This window comes from Sodiomyces alcalophilus (assembly GCF_042370955.1).
Source record: "Sodiomyces alcalophilus JCM 7366 unplaced genomic scaffold ACRALscaffold_1, whole genome shotgun sequence".
Lineage (NCBI taxonomy): Eukaryota > Fungi > Ascomycota > Sordariomycetes > Glomerellales > Plectosphaerellaceae > Sodiomyces > Sodiomyces alcalophilus.
Genome location: NW_027263532.1, coordinates 4,203,058 through 4,226,497, shown reverse-complemented (window position 1 = coordinate 4,226,497; position 23,440 = coordinate 4,203,058). Strand labels below are relative to the sequence as shown.

General features: G+C 53.4%; 12 protein-coding genes and 1 non-coding gene across 13 annotated transcripts; 8 read left to right on the top strand and 5 right to left on the bottom strand.

Moving 5' to 3' along the window:
- The first annotated feature begins 149 nt into the window (after positions 1-149).
- Positions 150-1,885, top strand: ACRALDRAFT_1059504 (uncharacterized protein). The gene is made up of 3 exons (XM_071016043.1): positions 150-670; positions 736-819; positions 908-1,885. The coding sequence occupies exons 1-3, from the start codon at positions 605-607 to the stop codon at positions 1,463-1,465; spliced, it is 708 nt and encodes a 235-aa protein (XP_070879769.1). The 5' UTR covers positions 150-604; the 3' UTR covers positions 1,466-1,885.
- Positions 1,513-1,728, bottom strand: ACRALDRAFT_205348 (uncharacterized protein; the record flags this gene model as incomplete). The annotated part of the gene is made up of 2 exons (XM_071021674.1): positions 1,513-1,574; positions 1,632-1,728. 2 exons carry the CDS (start codon positions 1,726-1,728, stop codon positions 1,513-1,515), a joined length of 159 nt encoding a protein of 52 aa, XP_070879770.1.
- ACRALDRAFT_205349 (uncharacterized protein) lies at positions 1,765-6,089 on the top strand (the record flags this gene model as incomplete). Its single annotated transcript, XM_071021675.1, has 16 exons — positions 1,765-1,846; positions 1,931-2,023; positions 2,087-2,128; positions 2,175-2,291; positions 2,411-2,478; positions 2,515-2,573; positions 2,608-2,701; positions 2,764-2,961; positions 3,036-3,089; positions 3,117-3,318; positions 3,352-3,564; positions 3,622-4,890; positions 4,924-4,934; positions 4,963-5,217; positions 5,270-6,012; positions 6,041-6,089. 16 exons carry the CDS (start codon positions 1,765-1,767, stop codon positions 6,087-6,089), a joined length of 3,549 nt encoding a protein of 1,182 aa, XP_070879768.1.
- An 83-nt stretch (positions 6,090-6,172) lies between these two features.
- Positions 6,173-6,652, bottom strand: ACRALDRAFT_205350 (uncharacterized protein; the record flags this gene model as incomplete). The annotated part of the gene is made up of 4 exons (XM_071021676.1): positions 6,173-6,339; positions 6,380-6,432; positions 6,501-6,597; positions 6,640-6,652. The coding sequence occupies 4 exons, from the start codon at positions 6,650-6,652 to the stop codon at positions 6,173-6,175; spliced, it is 330 nt and encodes a 109-aa protein (XP_070879767.1).
- Positions 6,653-7,534: 882 nt separating this feature from the next.
- Positions 7,535-8,894, top strand: ACRALDRAFT_1066792 (uncharacterized protein; the record flags this gene model as incomplete). Its single annotated transcript, XM_071017387.1, has 3 exons — positions 7,535-7,614; positions 7,754-8,501; positions 8,601-8,894. 3 exons carry the CDS (start codon positions 7,535-7,537, stop codon positions 8,892-8,894), a joined length of 1,122 nt encoding a protein of 373 aa, XP_070879766.1.
- A 1,133-nt stretch (positions 8,895-10,027) lies between these two features.
- ACRALDRAFT_1059506 (uncharacterized protein) lies at positions 10,028-10,684 on the top strand. Its single transcript, XM_071016044.1, has one exon. It carries the CDS (start codon positions 10,116-10,118, stop codon positions 10,446-10,448), a length of 333 nt encoding a protein of 110 aa, XP_070879765.1. The 5' UTR covers positions 10,028-10,115; the 3' UTR covers positions 10,449-10,684.
- A 724-nt stretch (positions 10,685-11,408) lies between these two features.
- Positions 11,409-12,221, top strand: ACRALDRAFT_2024664 (uncharacterized protein; the record flags this gene model as incomplete). Its single annotated transcript, XM_071020242.1, has 2 exons — positions 11,409-11,417; positions 11,487-12,221. The coding sequence occupies 2 exons, from the start codon at positions 11,409-11,411 to the stop codon at positions 12,219-12,221; spliced, it is 744 nt and encodes a 247-aa protein (XP_070879764.1).
- Positions 12,222-12,493: 272 nt separating this feature from the next.
- ACRALDRAFT_2039319 (uncharacterized protein) lies at positions 12,494-14,425 on the bottom strand (the record flags this gene model as incomplete). Its single annotated transcript, XM_071020952.1, has 4 exons — positions 12,494-13,704; positions 13,820-13,854; positions 14,016-14,186; positions 14,274-14,425. The coding sequence occupies 4 exons, from the start codon at positions 14,423-14,425 to the stop codon at positions 12,494-12,496; spliced, it is 1,569 nt and encodes a 522-aa protein (XP_070879763.1).
- A 278-nt stretch (positions 14,426-14,703) lies between these two features.
- On the bottom strand, positions 14,704-15,998 carry ACRALDRAFT_1073534 (uncharacterized protein). The gene is made up of 2 exons (XM_071018112.1): positions 15,224-15,998; positions 14,704-15,167 (listed from the first exon to the last, which is right to left on the bottom strand). The coding sequence occupies exons 1-2, from the start codon at positions 15,718-15,720 to the stop codon at positions 14,936-14,938; spliced, it is 729 nt and encodes a 242-aa protein (XP_070879762.1). The 5' UTR covers positions 15,721-15,998; the 3' UTR covers positions 14,704-14,935.
- Positions 15,999-17,809: 1,811 nt separating this feature from the next.
- ACRALDRAFT_2039317 (uncharacterized protein) lies at positions 17,810-18,933 on the top strand (the record flags this gene model as incomplete). Its single annotated transcript, XM_071020951.1, has 3 exons — positions 17,810-17,974; positions 18,098-18,318; positions 18,417-18,933. 3 exons carry the CDS (start codon positions 17,810-17,812, stop codon positions 18,931-18,933), a joined length of 903 nt encoding a protein of 300 aa, XP_070879761.1.
- A 444-nt stretch (positions 18,934-19,377) lies between these two features.
- Positions 19,378-20,188, bottom strand: ACRALDRAFT_1066796 (uncharacterized protein; the record flags this gene model as incomplete). The annotated part of the gene is made up of 2 exons (XM_071017388.1): positions 19,378-19,960; positions 20,073-20,188. The coding sequence occupies 2 exons, from the start codon at positions 20,186-20,188 to the stop codon at positions 19,378-19,380; spliced, it is 699 nt and encodes a 232-aa protein (XP_070879760.1).
- A 628-nt stretch (positions 20,189-20,816) lies between these two features.
- Positions 20,817-20,904, top strand: ACRALDRAFT_t56. The gene has a single exon. It is a non-coding gene; the product is annotated as a tRNA-Lys (tRNA).
- A 690-nt stretch (positions 20,905-21,594) lies between these two features.
- Positions 21,595-23,351, top strand: ACRALDRAFT_1046107 (uncharacterized protein). The gene is made up of 4 exons (XM_071015435.1): positions 21,595-21,883; positions 21,979-21,998; positions 22,081-22,533; positions 22,618-23,351. Exons 1-4 carry the CDS (start codon positions 21,699-21,701, stop codon positions 22,911-22,913), a joined length of 954 nt encoding a protein of 317 aa, XP_070879759.1. The 5' UTR covers positions 21,595-21,698; the 3' UTR covers positions 22,914-23,351.
- The last annotated feature ends 89 nt before the right edge of the window (positions 23,352-23,440 follow it).

Genomic DNA, 23,440 nt, shown 5'->3' with positions numbered 1-23,440 from the left:
AGCGAGAACCAGGATCCTGGGTACCTAGGTCCAGAGGCTCCCTCCCGGTCTTGGAGCCTTCTAGGCTCGTTTCGACCTTGAAACTCTTGACTTTGAACTGACTATCGCCTGACCTTGCCTTGCCTCCCTTTAAATTGACTTTTTATTCGAACTATTGTTCCAAGAACGTCAACTTGGAATCGTCTCTACATATAATCAGATCTCTTGCCACCATTAGCCTATTCTCTTTTCTTATACTACTACCATCTTACCCACCCCACTCCGCGATCGCCACGCAAGAGCCAGACGCCCTCCCTCCCTCCACAAACTGGCCTTCGACCTAATACCAGGCACGCCACTTCAGGTACTGATTGACTTTGGACAGCTTCCTTCTGCCTGCCCTATCCGTACCTACCTAGGACTCGGGGAGCGCCTTCTCTTATTCGTATATCATATTTCTCCCTATCCCCCGCCTCCGGTCCCGCCTCTTTCTCCGACCGCAACCGAGCCGGCCGAAACTACGAAGTAGCCTTTGTCAACTGCAGTCGACCGAGACGACTTAATTACTCTCAACCTCGTAGCGCCGTTTGTTTCCTGTCTCGGACGGACGGGTACACACAGAAGGATGGCACAGAAACGGCTTATGAGCGAGCTGCAGACGCTGCAGAAGGAGAAATGGGTTCATGTTGACGTGAGTCTGCGGCACGCCCCGTGTCTGAACCCTCCGATATCTTTGCTCACATGCTCTGACTTTAGGTGGATGAACGCAATTTTCTCCAGTGGAAGATCGGCCTCATGGTCGTCAACCCTGACAGTGTTTTCAACGGTGCCTACCTGAAGGTACGTGGAAATACCAACTCCGTTTGCTGTGCGGCTCGATTGGCGAGGAATAACTTGAATCTAACTGCTCCATTTATCACTTTACCAGGCCACGATGACGTTTTCCTCCGAGTATCCCTATCACCCGCCCACGTTCCGGTTTGACAGCAAAAAGATCGTTCACCCCAACATCTACACCGATGGCAACCTGTGCATCTCCATCCTACATAGGCCAGGCGAAGACGAGCAGTCGGGCGAGCAAGCCTGTGAGCGGTGGTCTCCGCTTCAAGGCGTCGAGTCGGTGCTCCGATCTGTCCTCTTGCTCCTGGACGACCCGGAGATCAACTCGCCGGCCAACGTGGATGCCGGCGTCCTGTATCGTGATAACCGCGCCGAGTATAACAAGAGGGCGGCCGAGACGGTAGCGGAGTCGAAGAAGGATATCCCACCAGGCGTCAAGTTCCCTACGCCTGCAGACTTGGAACCGGTTCCTCAGAAGCCTCTAGACGACGACGCTTTTTGGAACGAGACGGATGAAGAGGCGGACTTCGATCTTGGTGGTAGCGACAGCGACTTCGAGATGGACGAGTACAATGACGAAGAGGAAGACGAAGAGGCGGACGATCAGAGCATCAAGACAGCCCACAAGAAGGATACCGCGGCATGACGATAACCCGGAGGGCGTAGCAGCACCGACATCTCTTGCTGAATCCGTCACATATATCTACGACGAGGAGTGTCCTCGGGCTTGTGGGGCGGGAAAGGACCGTCGCTCACTTTTAGGGAAGGCGTTGTTCATTTTGTTAGCCGTAGCGCTTTCCTTTTCTTCACACTATTCATTGTCTCTCGGTCATGACAATGCGGCATAGCGACGGTCTGGGGGGCGTTTGATAGGTAACCATCTTCATTCGGCTGGATTGAGATGGTCATGACAGGAGCCTGTCTTGAGATATTTCACGAACTGTCATGGCCATTTTCGCCATGGCTGAAATTACAAGGCGCCGTTATTGGCCCTTGGCATCTGATAGATTCCTGGGAAAGATGGACAGTCAGATATCACTGGCGAAGAAAAAATTACATATTTTTCATCTTTAGGATGTAGCTGTCGATTTTGATGGTTTTATGTCCTCAGTTGGCCGACCCGGAGAGTCCGAGTCCATGTATACCACTGTACGTCCATCATGGGGACCGACCTGCCAGTTTATGGACAGGTATGTACTTCGCAGTCGGTATCGAGTATAGAATGGAGTAAGATGTGTAGTTGAATTTACTCGTGATGCCAGACAAGTCACGCGGCCGGTGGCGTTCCACATTGGCTGCCCGTATTTGCGTGAGTTGATTTCTCAGGTACGAATACTGCATTCTAACGTGTGAAGTGTCACCAAACCGCAAGGCAGATGAGATGCAGTATTCCAGTCGTAAGCACATGGAATTTCGCCCTGTTACTCCGTATCTGCAGAGGCGCTACGCATGTTTCCTTGTCGCTTCTGTGAGTGTGCCGACTGCGGAGCGCAGCATTAAGATACCTGGGATACAGTAGTGGAGGTACCTAGTACGTAGGTACCTCTGTGGGAGGCATACGGCATACACTTCTTCCAACACCAACTTTGAGCTTCTACTTCGTACATACCGTCTACCATTGGCACTCCTTCTCGCTCTCAGTCGTGCTGCCTGTACGAAGTGCACTATACCCGCAGAATGGTGTTCAGCTCATAGTCGTCCCAGTTCGTTCCTGTAACCGTCTTCCAAGTTCAGGACCCGCACGACGTCGATTCGTTTGTGTTCCTTTTGCGCTTCCACACACCAAAGTTCTCGATATCATCAGAGCAACAACCCTGACCGAACCCTATCTTCTACCATCGACCCAACTCTCGTCAACACGGACTGCGAACCTCACGGCCATGTGCACGAATCCCCTTGACCTTCTTCTCCGGAGGCTCGTTTGAGGAAGCTCTGAATTTTCAGAATTTTGGACTGCAACATCCCGTGCGAAGCCACCCACGTCAATACATCCCCCCGATACCTACGAATACATACGTACAAGCCAGACTTTGCTCAAGAAACATGGCGTCGGAACCGACGGAAGAAGATGTCTTGCGATTCTGCGAATTCGCAGGCCTCGATGTTGGCGAGTCTCGCAACATGGCCAGGGCCGCCTTGAAGGTCCGTTGGCAAATGCGAAGCGAATGAGCCATGTCAACGGCTGTCAAGCCGTGGCTGCTAACTCTGGAGAGTAGACCACCAACGATATGCAGCAGCTGCTCATGGAATATTTTGATAATTCCGAAAAGGTTTGTCTTGTGCATGCCGGTCCATAGTCCATATCCACCTCCTTCGTCCCGCCTCTCTTGCTAACTCGACCCGGGCGCCAGTTTCGACAAAAATACACGTGGGACGAGTCAGCATTCGCTGGCGACCGTGATGGGAATAACAACACAAGCATTTGTACGGATCACTCGTCCAGCCGGTCCATGGTCCATATTTACCTTACCAATCTACCTACCCTCGGGCGGAGCCACCGTCAAGAAGGCTAACAAATCCCCCACTGCATAGCCTTCAATGTCGAGCCTCCCGGCGACGTCGTCATGCATGGTGCCACCCCGCCACCCGAACACCAATACTGGCAGCCATCGACTGCTCCGTCTCGACCCCCCTCACGAACCAACAACAACTCACCCATCGGCGCGGTTGCTGAGTGGATGGCTAGAGATGCGACCGGTAATGGGAACCCCCTTGTCTTGCCTTTGGCCGAGATTATGGTTGATTGTTGGTAATTACTAGGCCCGAGAAATGCGGCAGAGGAGGACGATGACCTCAGGCGAGCGCTCGCCGAGTCGGCCCGCGAGTCGGGGATCGCACCCCAAGAGTCTGGCGTCACGGGCACCGACTTGAATGAACCGTACTTTGGCCCTGCCAACCGAGAGGAATATGATCCAAACAGTTGGGCCATGGTAACGACCGGGCCCAGCAATAACGCCAGGGTGGTATCGGACCCGCCTCCCTCCGCCCGTCGGAGAGCACCCGGCACCCCCGTCTTTCTCGTCCAGCAACCGAATGCCCGCCATGCGGGACACAGGATCGGGGCCATCCTGACCATCTTGCACGAGATACCCCTTGCGCGGAACACTCTTCTACAGACAGGCACACCGGCTACAAGCTACGGTCATAATGTCGACTGGTGGAAAGGCCAGGCCATCTACCCTCCTCATCTCCAGACCGCAATGCAGCAGGGCCTTGTCCAAGATACCGAAGCGGTTCGGCCGGATTTCAACGAGGAGATCCATCGTCTCATGGCGTTCCTTGACCTGAGCGACAGAAGCTATGGGTCGACCGAGGTCCTGGCCGACTTGCTGACTGCCACCAACTGCGCAAGGGAAAGGCAATTTTTCGACGCCCTGAGCGATCAAAACGACGCGGAGACGCTCAAGCCTCTCCTCCACGAGGCGTTTTCTATGCGTACGAGTTCGTTCGAGGTGGTGGACAACGTTGATCGATTCTCGTTCCTGGACTTTGAGCTGAGCAGCAACCAATGGTCTCAGATCGAGACATACTATGACGTCTGGGATTGCCTGGCGTGGGAGGAGGCTATGACCTGGCAGGAGCTCAAGGACGACACAAAGATGACCGTGCTTAGGGAAATGGGCGATGTCATAACAGTTCTCCTCGACGGCGAGTGTCCCCTGTCGATGGACATTCCCGACGTCTGGTACCCAGAACGGTACCTCGAGAGTCGGAAGGAGGACGCACGCTCCATCCAGGAACAGTTGGCCTGGACTCTAGGGAAGTTGTATGAAGCGACCGCGAGGGAGCACGAACTGAAGAAGTGGGAGGATCCCAAGACGCATAAAACTCATGATAAGCGAGACTTGCTCGTCAAAGCGATCGACAAGTACGAAGGCTACAGCAAGTACCTCGATGGCCTGGCCGATTTCCAAGACGCAGAGCCTCCGGAACCGGTCGAAGGCACAGGCATCGACTTTGACAACCTGCCCCCCTTGATGACGGAGGCTGAGCAGGGTTTCCGGGAGAAAACAACAAAGTTGCTTGCGCGATGCAAACAACAGCTCGCCGAACTCGACGCCAAAATAGAGAGTAAGAAGGGGGGACCCATTAATATGTTTTGAGCGCAAGCTGATGTACGCACGCATGGAGGCTAACCTGAAGGCAGAGTTGAACTGGGAAAGGGATCAGCTTCGGGCTTATCGGCGCCATCTTGGGACGCTCTTGACAGACCCGGATGAGGTCGAGGCTACATCCCCGTTCAAAGGGAAGAAGTACTTCCTCCGGGGCGTCGCTACGGCACAGGATGTTGTGTATGTCTGCCAGCGCGCAGAACCTCAGCTTATTGAGTTGGATGAAGCTCCTCAACCGATAGACCAGTGGTGGCGACTTGCGTTTGTCCCGACTGACGAGGAGCCGGTTAAAACAGAGGCAAGCAGAGCAGTAACCCAAATACATTGGCGACGGACAGTTCACTAACATCCTGACACAGAAAGTGACAATTGAACTTGTGAAGCGGCAAATGCTGCAGGAATCAAGGAGTCCGCTATTGGTGTACGCGACTGAGGATGCGCTGAGCGCGCCTCGGTTGCCCCTCTCTGAACCACTCCAGCGATTTGTGCGTGTGGAAAATAAGACGTTCCATCTTGAACTGTCCCGCCAGCCCGAAGAAGAGGACGCGTCGATGGCGACCACAGCCATGCCGCAAACTGTGTCGCCTTCCAAGCGCAAATACCGGTCCGGCAGCGTCGATTCCATGGCGACTAACCGAGCATCCATGGGCAACAGCGATACCGACTCTAGGGCTGGGGATTTTCCCATGGAAATCGTTGAAGGGGTCGACCTTGGGGAGACGGAAATGGTCAATCTTTCGACTGTGGATGGCAACTCGGAGTGGCAGACTCGAGTGGAATCCCCATATTTCTCCCGCGAGGGTCCCAAGGCTACGGAATCCGAGACGGCACCAGCGGCCCGCCATGGTGTCTCATGGGCTGATGAAAAAGAGGCTACAGACCAAGGGCATCACCCGGAAGGGCTTCCGTATCGAGACACAGAGGCGACTGTCGAAGAACGGGCGCAAGACATGGAGAAAGATGCGACGGCGAATCCCGAAGAAGCGCAAGGAAAGGAGCCGGAGATGCGGGAAAGAGAAGGCAACAACTCTCTCTTTACCCCGAGACACTTCTCCAGGAGTGCGGAGTTGGCAGGGAGGGAGTCAGGCGACGGGACGACAGATAACTAGAGAGAAGGTCGGCGATCCCGCTGGAAGCATTGGGAACCAGGCCTCGTAGCGGCGACGAGGCGAAATTATTACTACCAAGGGCTCGCCGGACAAGGAAGCACTAGGAGTAACTCGAGCAATTGGATGTTGCATTTAGCGAGATGAGAATTTCTTGACCCGCATCAACGGAGGACTGCCTTGTTGAGAATTGAGTTGAAGGAACGGTGTGATGAGAGCAGGCAGTCGGAGTCCGGCGATCCGGGGCGGAGAGATGGACAGAAAGGTCGCCGTCGAAAACAGTATGTCTCTGTACATAGCAACTTATGAGCATGTCACGAGGGGTACTGTGGACACTGTGACCATACTGGGCCGATTTCAAATGACCGCAACCGGGATTTGTCTTGATTATAAGGCTAAGGGATCGTGTTAACATTTACTGCATGATGGTTGTAACAGTGATTCTAATGCAATAACTAGCCACGGAATGAGAGGACTGCCCCCTTGCTCTCCAACGTCGAAGCGCCATCGCTTGTCTGTCTTGCGGAGGTTATCACGGGAATATTCCCGTAGGTACACTACTTGGAGTAGGTCAGAACACGAGTGTCGGTACCATCAAGTACCGGTACCTGTCATTTTGACTCGACAAAAATAACGAGGACATGTCAACATTCAACCCGTACTCTCGATCGTAGTGTAACGTCCATGATATCTAGGCATTTTTCCTAGTGACTTTTGAAAACCAAACCTAAACTGGAGTTTGTGCAATTCCCGGTACAATTATCACTTGTACGAAGTCGAGTCGCGCCTCCTTAGTTGGACTTGGGTGTATGAGGATAGAAGGTTCTAGAAGGTTCGACGGAATGGAAAGCTGTCGCCAGTGGTGGTGATGTCACTGATTTGGACTTCCACCGTCCTAGACAAAGAGCTTTTGTTAACAGTAACCTCTCGTCATATTCGGATTTCGCCCTTTATACGAACAAGACGAACAACCAACCACCCCAAGTGTGCGAGGGCTGAGACTTTTTCCCGTGATTCTTCCATTGAACTCTCGGCTCCAGTGCGACAACTACACCACTTTTGCCTTGTTCTCCCCCTCTTCGTCCTTCTTGACCGCTTCGAGTGCAACCGAATCTTCCACAACCCAGCTGACTTTATCGCCCCACCAAAACTACCCCGACCTTTAAACAAGCGTCCATTGCCTGACATCTTTTCTCCGGTTTGGCTCGTACGACGAACGAGCAACCATCCCACTGCGACCTGTCTGGTGCTATGACTTGAGCATACTTGAGCATCCCTCGACTATTCTATTCGGATTGTTGTTCTTTTTTCGGTACTTTTGCCATTTACACCATACAACGAAACAGCTACTTCAGCCAGCACGCCATTCACTGCTGGTAACTCCATTGCAAGCTGTCGACGACGCTACGAGAATCAACGCTGTAAAGATCCAACGGTAGATCCACCCCTCGTGACTGCCAAGGCTCATACGGTAGCTCTTGGGGACAAGCCTTCGCCATGGTGAAGGAAACGAAGCTCTACGACTCCCTGGGCATCAAGCCCTCTGCTACCCAGGACGAAATCAAGAAAGCCTACAGGTAAGTCGAGCAGAAGATCTTTGTTTTCTATGTTTGAGTCCCAGCTGCACCGTTTCTTCCGACTCTGCCTGGGAAAGCCAACATGATTGTCCCTTGTAGCTCCTCGGTGCAATGGCGCTAAAGCACTGCGTCTCTACAGAAAAGCCGCTCTAAAATGGCATCCCGACAAGAACCAGGACAATCCTGAGACGGCCGAGAAGTTCAAGGAATGCTCCCAGGCGTATGAGATCCTTTCCGACCCAGAAAAACGCAAAGTATACGACACGTACGGCCTCGAGTTCCTCCTTCGCGGCGGTGCCCCTCCCCCGGATGGCACGGCCGGCGCCAACCCCTTTGCCGCCGGCGGCATGCCGGCCGGGTTCGACTTTGGCGGCGGTATGCCCGGCGGTGGCGCCCGGACATTCCACTTTAGCACGGGCGGCGGCGGCCCCGGTGGTTTCAGCTTCAGCAACGCCGAAGACATCTTCGCCGAGTTTGTTCGTCAGGGCGGTGGCGGCATGGGCGGCATGGGCGGGGGAGGCCCGGACGACATGCCCGACATTTTCTCGTCGTTTGGCGGTCGGCCGGGCGGCCGCTCGTCTCGGGTGCGGACCTCGGGCGGGGGGTTCGGCGACTTTTCCTCGTCTAGGGGCCGGGAAACGACGCCCGAGGTGACGACGGTGGAAAGGCCGCTCCCGGTTACCCTGGAAGACATGTTCACGGGCGTGACCAAAAAGTTGAAGATCAAGCGGAAGCTGTTCGACGAGACGGGCAAGCGGACCACGGAGGACAGGGTGCTCGAGGTGCCGATCAAGCCTGGACTGAAAAAGGGTTCGAAGATTAAGTACAAGGGCGTCGGTGACCAGGAGGAGGGCGGACAGCAGGATTTGCATTTCATCGTGGAGGAGGTGAGTTCGCTGCCTTTCTTTTTTTGTTTTTTTTTTGTCTGGACCGACCTGTGCACAACTTGTGTCGATATTGGAGGCTGACCTTTTGCGCAACAACAGAAACCACACCCACTATTCACGCGTGACGGCGACGACCTCATCCACACGATCGACCTAGACCTGAAGGAGGCGCTTCTGGGCTGGAAACGAACCATCGCGACCATCGAGGGCAGACAGATCAACATTGAAAAGGCGGGCCCGACGCAGCCGGGGAGCTCGGACAAGTACCCGGGCCTCGGCATGCCCATCTCCAAAAAGCCGGGCAGCAGGGGCGACTTTATTGTCAAGTACAACGTCAAATTCCCGACAAGCTTGACCGCGACCCAGAGACAGAAGCTGAAGGAGGCTCTGTGAAGCGATTGAAAGGGGCAACGAACCTATATTTCAAGCAAAAGGGTCCGACCGAATCGAGACACCGGGTCGCCTCGTGTGTTGGTTGACGAAAAGTGACGGAAACGGTTTATAGTATTGAGGTTCCTCGGGTCTTTTTTTTTTTTTTTTTTTTCTTGTCTTGTCACCCTCCCTTCTATTGTCATCCTGATGCGCCTGTTCGTCTGTTGGTCTTCCTGTCCACTTTAATGGTATACATATAGTCGGGACGGGGCAGTTCGATGGCGGCTCTGCACGGCAGGAGGAAGCATTCTCGGGTGGTACGAGGCGGTTCGTGTGCTTGGCTACCTATCTTACGTTTTATGAACAGGGGTTTCAGGCGTTATAGAATAACAGGAGGGAAGGGTATCATAGTAGGCAAATGGATGATTGTATTCTTTGTGTCCTCTTGCTTCGTCCGCCATTAAACAACTGATTCACGTGGTTTGAGGGAATGGACAGCGTGAACGTTTGTATAATTAATCCACATGTCAATTCGATGGCTCGATATCTTCCCGTACGATGCTACGCCGTTATTCTATGTGTCCTAATTAACACCTACTTTTGGTGAAGTGGATGCCGTCGTCTACGGCCCGCGGTTATGTCCCGTTCAGATAGGCTGGAGATGTTGACATGTTGGGACAGGGGGATTCGGATGGCGAATCTGAGGACACGAACCCATAATTCGTCCAACGCAACACTATATGGTCCTTAATCTTGATACCATCAGGCACCTCGAAGTTTTGACTGGGTAGATATTCTGGTTTGAGGCCGCCGAGCGCTCGCAGGGGCCAGTGGAAATACCTCCGAGTGCCAAGGGAAAGGAGCGGAGCAGTATCCCGGAAGATACTTAGTACTCGAACTGGTCCCTTCCCACTGGGCTCTGCACTGAGTAAGGTAAAATACAGTACTACCACCTTGCAGAGGGAAATTAGCTGCGCCGGCTGCGTACGTTTGTACACACTGGCGCCCATGAAGAGTTTCGAGCACGGCGTCAGAGGATGCACGCTGATTCGGCGGCGGGCCAATATATAAGCGGGATAACGGATAGGGGTCTCTTCAGGCTGCATATTCGTATGTGCGAACTCTGTACTGTGAACCACTGCACCGAGAGTGTGACTGCATGCTCGGTCCCCACCTCTGATGTCCCATGGGCCTAATTTTTCGGCGCCATGCGTCTCGAGGTGACGGGATTACCCCGAAAATATGTCTGCTGGCGGCCAAGTTCCATGGTTGGGAGACATCGTCGCAGATGGAATGAATTGGAGCGCGGGTTGGAGCGGGTTTGACGAGACCAGCGACTCTCGTTCGAAGAAAATTGCCTTATTTCTTGCGCCGTCGATACGATTCGGGGAATGGTGGGGCATTGATTGTCATGACGACATAACGACAAGGGTCCGAGGTACCCATGGCGGGGTTATGGAGGGGTTTGGATTTGCTTGCGCTAGGCAAGGCCAACATCACATCATGTCATGGCGAGCGGGGAGTCGAAATTGCCAGAGGAGGCATAACCTGAATGAAAAGTCAAACCGAATGTGACATTGAGTCTGTTAATAGATGAGGGGTTTAGACATGGGTAGTGGTAATGTGTCTTATCTCTCAGGGGATTAGCTCTCGACCGGAGCGCAGATGCGTCGACTCTTTAGCAACCTTGATTCGAGGTTTGCCGCATGCCATGCAGTAATTGGACGTTGTATACTAGTTTCTGGGTTGGAACGTGGGGAAGACAGAAGTATGGGGGAAATAGCCAACAAAGTTCGCTCAATGTCTCGGTCGTTCGCCGATTCAGGAGAAAGCTGGAATCGACTCGACTCGAGGCTAGAAGGATTTGAGGTGGTACAGTTAGGTGTCCAGGTACCACAACAGGTAGGCTCCTCGAGTCAGGCAAGCCATACTCCGTATAATAAGGAAGAGAGGGGTAGGCGCGGAGTACAGATTACAACACGTTTTGTTGAAATGTACATACATACGTACTTGGTACCTAGGTAAGGTAGGCAACAAGGAGGGGACACAGCAAGAGACGACCTTAGGTAACTGCCTCAACCGAGCAGCCAGACTGAGGCTCCACGTTCTTGGCTACATACAACGTACTTACAGTTACAGTGTAGTGTACCTTTGCAAGCAGCCTCTTGCCAGCCACTTCCCGAGTTCTGAAAGTTCTCAATCTTTTATCTTGACTGATTCCCACTTTTCTTTTCTTTCTTTTTTTTTTTTTCGTTTTCCCTTTCTTGTTATGTCTACCTATCTACCCCTCTAGCCTATCTTAATCTCACGTCAATCCCTCTTCATCAAAGGTACGCCGCCCTTCTCTTCGGCATACTTCGTACAAGAGAGACTATACCCCACCTCCCCACCTCTCGACTGTCCATTCCTCGCAGACGTCAGTGCTAACGCCCTCGATCTGATTTGCAGGAAAACAACCTTGGCCTTTTTTTCCAAACTAGAAAGCACCATAATAATAACCTCGCATTTCGCACAATATCCCGAAAGCTAGCCAAGATGTCCAAAGTAGGTTGTGCGCCTGACCTGACAAGCAAACACCGGAATACTGCTAACGCGACAACTTGCCTCCTCTAGATCAACACCCTTCTCTTCGATTGCGACAACACCCTCGTCCTCTCCGAGGAGCTCGCCTTCGAGGCCTGCGCTGAGCTGATCAACGAGATCTGCGCCACCCACAATGTCAAGCTCGAAAAGCCCTTCACCGGCGAGTCCCTGATCAAGGAGTTTGTCGGCCAAAACTTCCGCGGCATGTTGGTCGGGCTCCAGAAGATCTACAACTTCAGCCTGACCCCGGAGCAGCTGGAGGACTACGTCCGCCGCGAGGAAGACGCCGTCATCGCCAAGCTCAAGGCCTCCCTCGTCCCCTGCCCCGGCGTCGACGCCCAGCTCGAGGCCCTCCAGGCCGAGGGCAAGTACAAGCTCGTCGTCGTCAGCTCCTCCGCCAAGCGCCGCGTCTGGGCCTCCGTCGTCAAGGTCGGCCAGGACCGCTTCTTCTCCGAGGACGTCGTCTACTCCGCCGCCACCTCCCTCCCCGTCCCCACCTCCAAGCCCGACCCGGCCATCTACATCCACTCCCTCGAGCAGCTCGGAAAGAAGGCCGAGGAGGCCGTGGCCATTGAGGACTCCAAGAGCGGCACCCTCAGCGCCGTTCGCGCCGGCATCAAGACCATTGGCTACGTCGGCCCGTACTCGGATGACCGCAAGGCCGAGATGGAGAAGGTCCTGCGCGACGCCGGCGCCGTGGTCGTCATGAAGGACTGGAGCGAGTTCCCCGAGATGCTCGCCAAGATTGAGAGCGGCGCCGCTTGACTAGCCGGCCAAGGCCGCAACGTCCCCTCGTCTTCTCTATAACTAGGTTTTGCTTCGCGTCTCTCTTCCCGGTTCGGGGGCGGTAATAGAGGGGGTTAGATTTCGTGTGTCAAGATGGGGAAAGAGAGGGACTAGAAACAGCATCGGTAGCATGAGTACGCACACCTAGATAGAACTGTAGCCTGCTTCATTGGAACACACAAGACGAGCCCCATGAACCATTCATTTCGACAGTCAGCGTCCTCTTCTTCCAGTAACCCCTCGTCTCGCTCTTATCTATAGTCCATTAAGAAGCTATTCACGCTCTGCAGCGATGACCGCCCTGGATTTGCCTCGGGATAGGCCGTCATGATGCGCCCCAGCTTCACTTTGACCATGTCCTTGGTGAAGATGGGTTTTCCTCCCGCGCCTCTTGTAGCGGTCTCAGAGTCGAAGCACCACATGGAAACGGCCAAGGCGGCGGCTACCGACAGGTCCTTGCCCGTCTCGCAGGCAATGAGGACGACGTGTCTCCCCGCTCCTCCCCGGCGGTCGTCGTTGTCCAGGTCCTGTAGGTAACGAGACACAAAGGAGCAAATGTCCGGCAGGGCGGTCCGCAGGTTCCGGCTGGCCACCTTGTGTCGCCCGAGCCCAACCTGCATTTCCTGCGGCGACTTGATCCACGTCTCGCGTCCGGTGACGCCTGGTGTCAACAGGATGCGGCAGTTCGCATTACCCCCGTCTGAGGTGCTGCCGCCGCCCTCCTTGCCGGTTCCGTTTTTCGACGCCTCGTCCATCGCATCCAGCATGGCTAGGGAGCAGACGGCGACAACGCCAGGCACCACCACCTTGGGTTGGGGGTTGTGGATTCCGCTGCTGTCATGGAGAAGAGGGACCCCTTGAAGTCGGCTGGTCTCGACAAGCCGTGTCACCAGTGCGGGGAGCTCCGACTCGGGCGTGGAGAGAAGGATGTCCTTGTGGGCCCAGAACAGGTCGGCTGTGAGACCGTGGGCCCAGTTTTCCGTGTCGTCGCCTGCGCCTTGGACGTAGACGAAGCTATCGCCTTGTGCGGGCCATTCCCCTCTTCTCCTTCCGCTACTGATCGTCGTGAGTTCACCTCCGGATACGCGACGGGACGCGGTGCAGCAGATGATGGGGTGGAAGTCTTCAAACACGACGACTGGTCTACCGTCTCCGTCCTCGTTTTCGTCACGCTTGTGCTGCTCGATGCGGTGGCTTAGGTCCGAGTCAGGGGTTACCCAGACTGGACGCAGGGGTTTCGTGATGCGGCTCCGGAGGGCAGGGAGGTCGAGGTCCAGAGCGCGCAGGGAGGCGAGGAAGGATGGGAGGAGAGCTTCGATTTGTGCGTGTTCGGTGGGGGAGACGGCTTGGGGAGGGGTGAAGAGGGCATGGGCTTCGGTTGGATTCGGGTGGTCGGGGAATAGGGCGCGGTTGAGGACCGCACACCAGATAGGGATTGTCTTGCTCAGGGCGTCCGGCATTCCTGTCGTTTTTTTCGTTTGTGAGCTGATATGTCCAGATTTTATAACTCACCATGAGAGAGGAGGACTGCGTAGATTTAAAGGCTCAGATGGGTAGGCAGGGCAGGGGAGCAATACTCTTGCCTCGTCTTGTCGAGTCGACGATGATACATCTGGGCAGTTGATGAGCTTCCATTCATTTACCCAACTCTTTTTCTCCTCTACATAAAGTATTTTCACTCCCTCTCCCTATTGCCTCTACCGACAAACAGGAGGAAGAAGGGAAGTAAAAGCGGCCGAAGTGAAGGAACGGAAGAAAAGACAAAACACTCACCCATCACACTGCCCAACCAGCTCGAGCAAATGCAAGTTCAGCCTGCGGGTACTAAACTTCCACGCACTGGTATGCCCATCGGTGCTCTTGAAATACGCGCTGGCGGTCTTCTCGGCAGGCCGGACATACCAGCTACCGCACCGTTCATTGGCGACCAGCGGCCGCCGTCTCCTTCGCTTGCCCCCTCTCGCCTGTGACGAGCCTGCCTGTGCTGTCTCACCCGTCGTGCCGTCGTCCTCTTCACCACCACCGAATGACGAAGCGACCTCGCGCACAAACTCGGCATCTTGCAGGATAGACCGCAGGCGATTGTGTATGGAGAGGTTGGCGCGCTTGAGATCGGTGAAGAGGTGGGAGAGGCTGGTTTGTTCGGCGGATGAGGGGAAGATGAGGCTTTCGAGAGCCGTCATTGTTAGACGGTTGCTGTGCGTCTATGAGGCCTCTGGTGTATTGTGAGCGCAAGTGGTAGTTCTTCTCAATAGACACTCATATGATGAAAGACATTGATGAGTCTACTTTGGATGCGTAGTTGTTGTCACTCATGAAAGGTATGAGAAGTGTGTGGTCGTATGAAAACACATGTGGATATCGTGACTACAGTGTCACTTGATCGAAATGGATAATCTAACACTGTGTACACTCTGTCCCAAGAGGCGATTCGGGACATGTCAACGGACAACCCACTGGTGAAGATTACCGGTTTTTTAGACTAATCCAGCCGCCTAGGAGAAGCATGTATGAGCTAGATAGGAGACCACGCCGTGCAAGTGTTCCAACCACCCGTCTTGGGCCCAGCTAAAACGGGCGAAAGCAGACCGCTACGCCGACGCTGCAAATGTCCAAACGCCAAAGTATTCCAGGTCCCGCGGCCAGAGCATTCCTTGCAACCCTTTTCACCCCATGTCCCTGTTGATCACCTCTCATGCAAAGCTCTGGGTCGTCGTCTCTTCGGTTATATTTCCGAGCGGCAACGCTCCCCAAGGTTCGTCAGAGGGGAACTGCTTGCTGAGCCGCACCCCCCTAAAACAGCACGCTTTGATCCTTTTCCCCCACATCAGAACGAAATCGGCCAGGTTTCTGGAGATACTGATCCGCCATGCGTGGTTGTGAACGCGCCCTGGCAGGGGCTCCATGTAAAAAGTCCTCCTATAACTATTTTGCCGCTGCCCTGTCAGCGAGTCCTGTCGAGAAGAGATAGATCAACATACGTTTGAGCAGCATGGGCACCTAGATTCCTCGAAATGGTTGCTTGCATGTGACCCTTAAACCAAACCCTCATGGCGTGACATTGCAAAGACGGGCTGCCCTGGAAGTGGTCGATATAGAGCCATACGCTGTTGGCTTGTAAAGGCTTGTGATCGAGTCCCCTCCACACATTCTTCGCCTTCCTGCGCGTGTCGTGTTTCCCAGAATATCCCTCAATCATCCTCCTCCTTCCTCTTTTATTCTCGCGCCAAGCCACGTCAACGGTTGCATTGGGTTTCTCGGAAGAGGCTGAGAGGGGGATGGCCAGCAATCTGACGGTGATATTTGTCATTCCGTCGTCGGGATTCTCCTTGATCCCCGTGTCCCCATTGCCATCGACCTGGCTTCTCTGCTCGCTATCAACAATTTTCAGGGGTCTTTTGACCTTGCCCGTGACATACGGCAGGATGAAGGTCGTCCCTGCAAAGGGAGGGCCACCGCTTTGGGTCTGATGGTTCATGGCCCCAAACAGCCTTGTGTCTGTCGGGTAACAAGGAAAGTGGTAATCCAACCGATGCCAGGTTCCGATATGGTGTAAAAGCAGAGTGTAAATTGAGTCCAAATAGAGCTGGACACCTTGGGTGAGATGGCGTGGCTTGAAATGGCGCAGCTTGAAAACCGGGAGCTTTAATATAAGCGAGTATCTACAGGAAGATAGTTATGGACTTTCCAAGATATACATGCCTGTCCAGAGTCGCTTCCAGAAATGGCTTGTCTTTCCTGTTATTTTACTTTCTGCTGTGGCAACGGTTCCTAGAAGGAAGCGTGCAGCTGGGCAAGAAAGGAATCCGAGAAGAGGCAAGTGGCTGCCCAGGCAAAACGGCAGGAATTCCCGACTGCTGTAGGACTAGGACACGGCAGGAGAGTAAACCAGTCTCAATAGACTGCTATAACGATGCGAATAGTAAACTGGATGCTTCCAGGAGAAGAGAATGGGCTCGAACTATAATCGGAGGAGGTGCATCGCTTTCCCAGAAGCGAAAACATGGTCGAAGCGATTCCCATGAGTGCGTCTTGACCAGGGTCTCTCGTAAAGCCCATATCCGGGCGTTGAGGAAGAATCTTGAACCTCCATAGTCTTACGATGGGGTGCCAAGGATACAACTCTGCGGGAATAGACGTCGGATGCTCGTGGTCCTTTGCTGCTGTTGTAGAGATGACGTGGGTTGGGAAAGCCGCAGTTCAGGCTTGGCGATGAGCTTCTGTGGTTTGCCATGTGATCTAATTTGAGGAGGAAAGTGGCTTTGTTCCTGGGCTAGGCGTGGAAAGAGGCGCAGGCAAATACACTAGGTAGTAGGATAGTGGCTTAGACCAGCAGGGTTGCCTGGTACGACCGGGATACTTCAACGAGCTGACAAGACGAGAAACCATGAGGCCTTCCTTCATATTCCGTCAGTACTTATCATGGTGCAATTCATGGCAATAGGTATATACTCTGTACAGTCCACATACACTAACCTACCTACTCAGTAGGTATTCTTTCCATCGAATGGAAGGCCTGCCTGTCTGGCTGGACGACGCAGATAGTGCCTTACCAATAACTGGGTAGCCCAAAATATACAAAGATGCCTTTGGTTGAGACTGATTCTCGTCATCACTTTTGAGTAAAGATAGCTTCAACAAGTGCAACCATAATCTTATCGTTTCATTACGTTGTTTTGCCAAAGCAGTGATGATAATATTGTCAAGACAAGGCTGGATTGAAAAAGGGGAAAGAAAAGGAAAAAGAAAGAAAATAAGGTTGGGTATCATGTTTTCATAAAGGACAAAAGGCGCTAATAATACCATGGTTGGTTGCCTGAACCCCCGGTCGCTTCGTCATCCAATACCTTGGCCCGCCGAGATGGAACTCTCCCCGTACAGCTCGTACAATCGTGCTTCGTGCTCCCATACGCGCTGGGCTTCCTAATATCAGCATTGGCATCTGCCTCATGATTGGTATTTGCTCCCTCATCGCCACATTTCTCGTCTTTGCTGCCTGCGTATACAAACCATTTCCTTCTCCTTCACTTGGCAACTGGTCCCTGCCCTTGGCTACGATACTCTACGCTTGCCCTCACCACCAACCAAGAAATCGCCGGATTTCAGAACAATTCGAGTCTTGGGCGTCATATCAACCGCGACCCCAATCAACGAAACTGCCCCGTCTCTCACCTCGCACCAATTGATCAACTATCATACAAGCCGACGAAAAAAACACGATATTCCGAGGACCACCACTCCCGTAATTACGGTGGCATAATTACAACCCAACACACCACCTGGATACCATTTCGCACCCTACCAGGCATCCAGCCCTGTATCGCGCACCGTCGTTACCGTTATTGCAACTGACAGAGCACCGACGATAGCCACGACAAACCCTCCATCGACTTTGCGACCAATATTCCCGTTTCAAGCCTGTGTCTCCGACGCGATAGGAACGGCATCGGCGGTGCCTAACCCATTCCAGGCAGCAAACGCCCTCCTCGTCACTCTGCCCCGTTACCTCGCCTCCTAGCAGCCCGACTTTCCTTTTCGACCCTTCGCTCTTCAGACCCAAAGCAACCATGTTGAAGATATTCAACTGGGATCCGGAGAGCGTCCCGGGAGCCAAGATGGGCATGCACAGCTTCCAGATTATCCTTTCCTTCGTTATATGGTGCCTGCAGATTGGTGTGTTTGTCAACAAGGAATCGAAGATTGTCGGGAACAATGGTTGGACTTTTGCAGTCGTATGTGTTCCCCTATACTCCCGCCCTATCTTCTCCCTTTCTTTCGGCGTATCATCAACCTTGCGCGCCTTTCCCAACTGTAGCTCCTTAGACTAACACGTTCCCCTCTGCTTTCCCTCGCAGTGTTTTCTTTCCATCCCAGCTTGGATCTATCTCATCGGTACCCCTCGCTGGCCCAGGACTCGAAGATTTGCCGAACCGCACGCCATGCTCGTCGTCGATCTTGTCTTCACAATCATTTGGCTTTCTGCCTTTGCGACGCAGGCCGCCTACAACTCCTCGGGTCTCTGTGGTGGTGCCTGCTCCCTAAGCAAAGCCATTGTCGGCCTTGGTGTCTTCGAAACGTAAGTTCACCTTCCGACCCTATGTTGTAGCGCCGCCAACAGGGCTTCCCGCGACAATGCGTCAATCGACTTGATAGCTAACGTTACCATCTCTGCAGCCTGTTCTGGATTGGTAGCACCGCGATCAGTGTCTACACCCTCCGCCACTACCGCTTCCACGGCGAGCTTCCGGGCTACGATAAGCGCCGCATTACCAACGACAACATCGATCCCGACAAGGCTGCCTTCTCCATGGCCCCTCACGACGACGATGCCTATGCCCCCGTCCAGATGGACGACAACCCCGAACATCACACGGATATCGGCTACGGCGGTAGCGCCAGCGGTACTTTCAGCGAAGACCCTTATCGCCCCGGCGGTCGTTACGGCGGTGCCGATGACGACGACCCGAACCGCTACGGTAGCCTGCCTTCCCGCCACAACGCCATGTTCAACCCGGAGACCGAGTACGGCCGGGAAGCGACCCCTGCCATGACCAGCGCGCGGCAGCCCAGTCCTTATGACGGCGGTGCGCCGTCCAGCCCATATGCGCCTCCCCCCCTCGCCCACGATGCTGTGGACGACAGTGGGCCTGCCCACTTCCCTCCGGCTGACTACAGCCGCACGTTGCGATAAACAACTGCACGATATGAGCATGTGTGAGGATATTGTATAGCCCTGGCAACATCGTATCAGCGTCGGAATATTTTCTCCTTTTTTTTTGCCGCTTCTTTGTTTAGTCAGGGTCAGCTCGCGTGGATACGTGACGCCATTTGTATGAATTGCAAACTTTTGTATTCAAGAGTAAAAGTCTCTTTTCTGGACGGGTTTAGAGGAGGGGTGTTGGCGGCGTCAAATCTATAGACCACGACTGGCGGTTGCGCAGATACCACAATGGCTGACCTTGGTTCGTTTCTCGCCTGTCCTATGTGGAATTTTAAATGCTATTGCTACCTAGTAGGCAGGCAAGAGGAAGGGTTCCCAAACGCCAGACTCCGTTGCCCAAACTTGAGAATATATGCATGAAGTAGTTGAAATAGAAATGGTAAATGAAAAAAGAGACTTGGCTTTTTTCCAACGTCATTGCGACGCCTGCCACTTCTTGATTCTCCGCGCAATATCCGCCGCGGTCTGCTGCATCGGGTTCAGCTTCGCATCCCTCGCCATGGCCGCGAAGTTGTCCCCGTGCCGCGCGACCAACCTCTCGAGCCACTCCCGCTCGCGCTCGCTTTGGTGGCGCGGCTTCTTCTCTTCTGGCCGGCTGGCCTCCGCCTCCAGAAGCCGGATCACGTCCGTCTTCTTCTCCTGATCCTCGCCTCCTTCCTCCTCTTCGTCGTCCTCGTCGGACGCAGATTCGATCTCCACTAGCGGGTCGTTCAGGGGGTTGTGCCGGGCCTTGCTCTTCTTTGGTTTGCCGTCCGCGCCAAGGTATTGGATGTTAATGATGTTGCCGTTCGCGTCCCTCTCGATCACGGCCTCGCTCACCACGGGCTTGGCGGTCGGGTCGATCATCAACGGGTCCAGGGTGGGCGCGAGTCGTTTCCCTGCCTTGCGCGCTTGCAGAACTTGCTGGATTGTCTTTTCTTCACCGCCCGACGGACCGTTGAGGCGTGCCGCGAGACCTAGACGGCGGTAGTTTTGCGTGAGAGTTTCCTTCTTGTTCCTGTCCGGCAGTGGAGTTAGAAGACATGAGTCGGTTTGGCGGTTCTTTGTTAAGAGACACTGCTGACATCGCCAGGGAGAAGGCTGCGAGGCGACGGGACGACGAAACTCACCAGTTCTGGGCGATGATACTGTTGCCCCGCGGATTGAGGGGCCGCTTCAGCTTGTTGCTTTGCCGGATCTTGGGCTTGGAAGAACGCCGCTTCCGGTTCTGAAGTGTTCGTCCCATTGTGATGAATACCCGACTTGTGGGAGACTGTTATAGAGGTCGTTGACAGGGCGAGAGAAAGACGTTGGCAGATCTGTTGGTGTGTACAGATACCTGTCCAATGTTGTTGGCAAGCAGCTCTAGAAATTTTGAGACTTATCTTATCGGACTTTAGCGCTGGCTGGTACCTTACCTTAGTCTGATTTGTCCGTTACCGACCGCTCACCGAGACTGGTGCTGAAACTGAATGCAAAGTACAAGGTACTCGTATGCTCATGCGCTGCCGATTATTCTCTTATCTTACTCATAAAATTAAACAAGACAAATCTATATGTTTACCTAGCCCTTACATGAGCCAGGTGGCATTCGCATATTAGTCGCTAATAAGGGAAAATACTGCTCCTAGGAGGCGTCTCTTTCACCTAGACAGATGCAGAGGTACTACCGTCGACGTGCGCCGTACTTTCGGGCGGTCGATGTAATCCCGCCAACGGACCTGTACACCACTACGAAAAGCCCCACCAACCACGCTGGAAAAATTTTGACATTTGCCCTTCCACCCACCAATTGATGGCAGCGCACATAGTGAATATGCGAGAAGCCTCTTATTGCAAAATTGATCCCAACTCTTCAACAACAAGCGAAGCCTGCCCGGCTAGCTCAATCGGTAGAGCGTGAGACTCTTACTACAAGAGATCACAATCTCAAGGTTGTGGGTTCGATCCCCACGTCGGGCTCAATTCCTGACGCGATTCAAACAATCCGCCTCTCTTTTTTTGTCTCTTTTTTTTTTTTTTTTTTTTTTTTTTTTTTTTTTTTTTTTTTTTTCGTCTTGGCCTCGCTCTATCTACTTTGTTCGTGGCAGTGCCGAATAATCGATTCCTCGTGTCCAGTTGTGTATGTACGTATGTATGTATGTGTATGCGCCGAATGCTCTATGTAGAGATTTGGCACCCACACGTACATGCATGCCATGTATGTTTATTCTTATTTCCCTTATACGACCTGTGAGTTCTGAGCGCGATCTGCCTGCCCTGCCTGCCCTGCCTGCCTACAAACTACATCCTCAGTTAAATAAAACGCAGCTTTTCATCTGTCATGTGCCTATCAATCTAGGTATCTACCTACCTACAATGTCTATTGGTGAAGCCCCCTCGTCTGTCGCGGCGGGTCCATGTGACGAAGAGCCCATTTCCTCGCTTGAGTGAGCTGCACTTACCGCGGGCGGTTATTTGCGCTACGGTTTCCATATGGCCCATTGACATGTTGAATTCGAATGCTCATTACTGAGGTAATAATAGTTTGGGACCCAACTTTGCGATACCCCTCCGAGTCCCAGTGGAAGGAAGGAAGCCTTTGCCTTTCTTAACCCCACTGCGGGGTAATTCCGTGGTCCTCTCTTGCGTCACTCACCTCACAGTAATTACATACATAGCACGTTTTCCCAATTCCCTCTCGTCTTGTAAATACTTTCACCTCGAGGGCTCAAGACAATTGCGTTTCTGACAATTGATTTCTGCGTCTACTCACCATGACAGGTCGAAAAGTTTTAGTCACTGGAGCGACAGGCCTCCTTGGAAGGCAAGTGGTGAATGCCTTCGAGTCCAGAGGCTGGGACGTCAAGGGAACCGGTTACTCTCGCGCTGACGGGGTGTCCATAATCAAAGTGGACCTGGGGAATGCCAGTGATGTCGAGAGAGTCCTGGACGAGACCAAGTATGTCATAGCTGTCCATGGCTCCGAACCTTTGTGCGAGAAAGGTGATGCGAAAGCGATGACGCTGGCCACTGCTAACCATGTTCGTCTCCCAGGCCGCAAGTCGTGGTTCATTGTACGTTGCCGCGCCCATGACAGGACCTACTTCGTAGTCGCCGCCGATGTATTCTCATGATTAACACGAACCGTTCATCCAGGTGCTGCCCAACGATTTCCAGACAAGGTCGACAAGGACCCCGAAGCGAGCAAGGCCCTCAACATCGAGGCATCCAGATCTCTGGCCAAGCTCTGCGCAGCACGGGACATTCTCCTCATCTACATCTCGACAGATTATGTCTTCTCGGGGAAACCGGGAGAGGCGCCGTACGAGACGGACGCTACACCCGGACCAACGAACCTCTACGGGCAGACAAAGCTCGACGGAGAGGTAGCGGTCATCGATGAGTACAAGCAGGCCAGCAAGGAAGGGCTGGGTATCGTCCTGCGAGTACCGGTGCTGTACGGCAAGGCGGAAACGCCATCAGAGAGTGCCGTCAATGTGCTGATGGACGCGGTTTGGAAGGCGCAGGAGGCGGAGAGCAAGACCAAGATGGATCACTGGGCGATCCGCTATCCCACCAATACTGAAGACGTGGGCCGCGTCTGCCATGGTGAGAAGGCCGTTTCCTTTCTTTTCTTTTTTTCACAATGACAAAACTACCTGGCCAGTATGCTGACATGTGTTCTACACCTAGACTTGGCCAACAAGTACCTCGAGACCACGGACAAGAACTCGCTTCCCCGCATACTTCAATTCTCGAGCGAGGACAACATGACCAAATATGAAATCTGCCAGAAGTTCGCGGAGATCATGGGCCTGTCGATGGACGGAATTGTGGCTAATACCGAAGGAAATGACCCCAATGCCAGCGTACAGAGACCATACGACTGCCATCTCAGCACCAAAGCCCTCAAGGACCTGGGCATCGACGTGTCGACGAACGATTTTGTGGGATGGTGGCGGCGGGAGGTTCATGCCTTTCGACACTGAGGACGTACATACGAATAGGTACGCTGCTGGGTTCGTTGGCGCACCTGCGAAACCGGTACAACGAAGTAGCACCGTGGTGACTGCCGTATTGACACCAACGATGCAAGCGAAGAGATAATCTTCGATACACTACCCATCTATTTAATACATAGGGCATTCTGCAGAATGGTTCAAGTGAACGAACTCTGAACGGCGTCAGCTGGGCATGGTCAGTGGTTTGTTTCATTTGTACATAATGGAGACAGAGATGGCCCGGTAAAGATTGGTTAATAATCGACCCAGCCAAGACCGTAGAGGGATAGCCTGCCGTATTAGTGGCGATGGGATGATGTAGCTTGTCTCACATCGTATTACACGTTTGTACACGTGTACCATCTTACCCAACCGCCGTCTTGAAGCCATAAATGGATCGGCTTTTTTGTTGGATAGTCGAGTCAACAACGGAGCTGGCAGATAGGCACACTACCTACTAGGGCAAACTTGAGTGCTAACGCATGAGAAAAGAAGTAAGAAAAAGAAAGGAGAGT

Coding starts and splice junctions, on each gene's coding strand:
- ACRALDRAFT_1059504 (XM_071016043.1), top strand. CDS start 605: ATGGCACAGAAACGGCTTATGAGCGAGCTGCAGACGCTGCAGAAGGAG. Junction 671..735: donor AGAAATGGGTTCATGTTGAC/GTGAGTCTGCGG, acceptor CTCTGACTTTAG/GTGGATGAACGCAATTTTCT. Junction 820..907: donor TCAACGGTGCCTACCTGAAG/GTACGTGGAAAT, acceptor TCACTTTACCAG/GCCACGATGACGTTTTCCTC.
- ACRALDRAFT_1059506 (XM_071016044.1), top strand. CDS start 10,116: ATGTCTGCTGGCGGCCAAGTTCCATGGTTGGGAGACATCGTCGCAGAT.
- ACRALDRAFT_1073534 (XM_071018112.1), bottom strand. CDS start 15,720: ATGAACCATCAGACCCAAAGCGGTGGCCCTCCCTTTGCAGGGACGACC. Junction 15,168..15,223: donor GGTGCCCATGCTGCTCAAAC/GTATGTTGATCT, acceptor GCGGCAAAATAG/TTATAGGAGGACTTTTTACA.
- ACRALDRAFT_1046107 (XM_071015435.1), top strand. CDS start 21,699: ATGACAGGTCGAAAAGTTTTAGTCACTGGAGCGACAGGCCTCCTTGGA. Junction 21,884..21,978: donor AGAGTCCTGGACGAGACCAA/GTATGTCATAGC, acceptor TTCGTCTCCCAG/GCCGCAAGTCGTGGTTCATT. Junction 21,999..22,080: donor GCCGCAAGTCGTGGTTCATT/GTACGTTGCCGC, acceptor CCGTTCATCCAG/GTGCTGCCCAACGATTTCCA.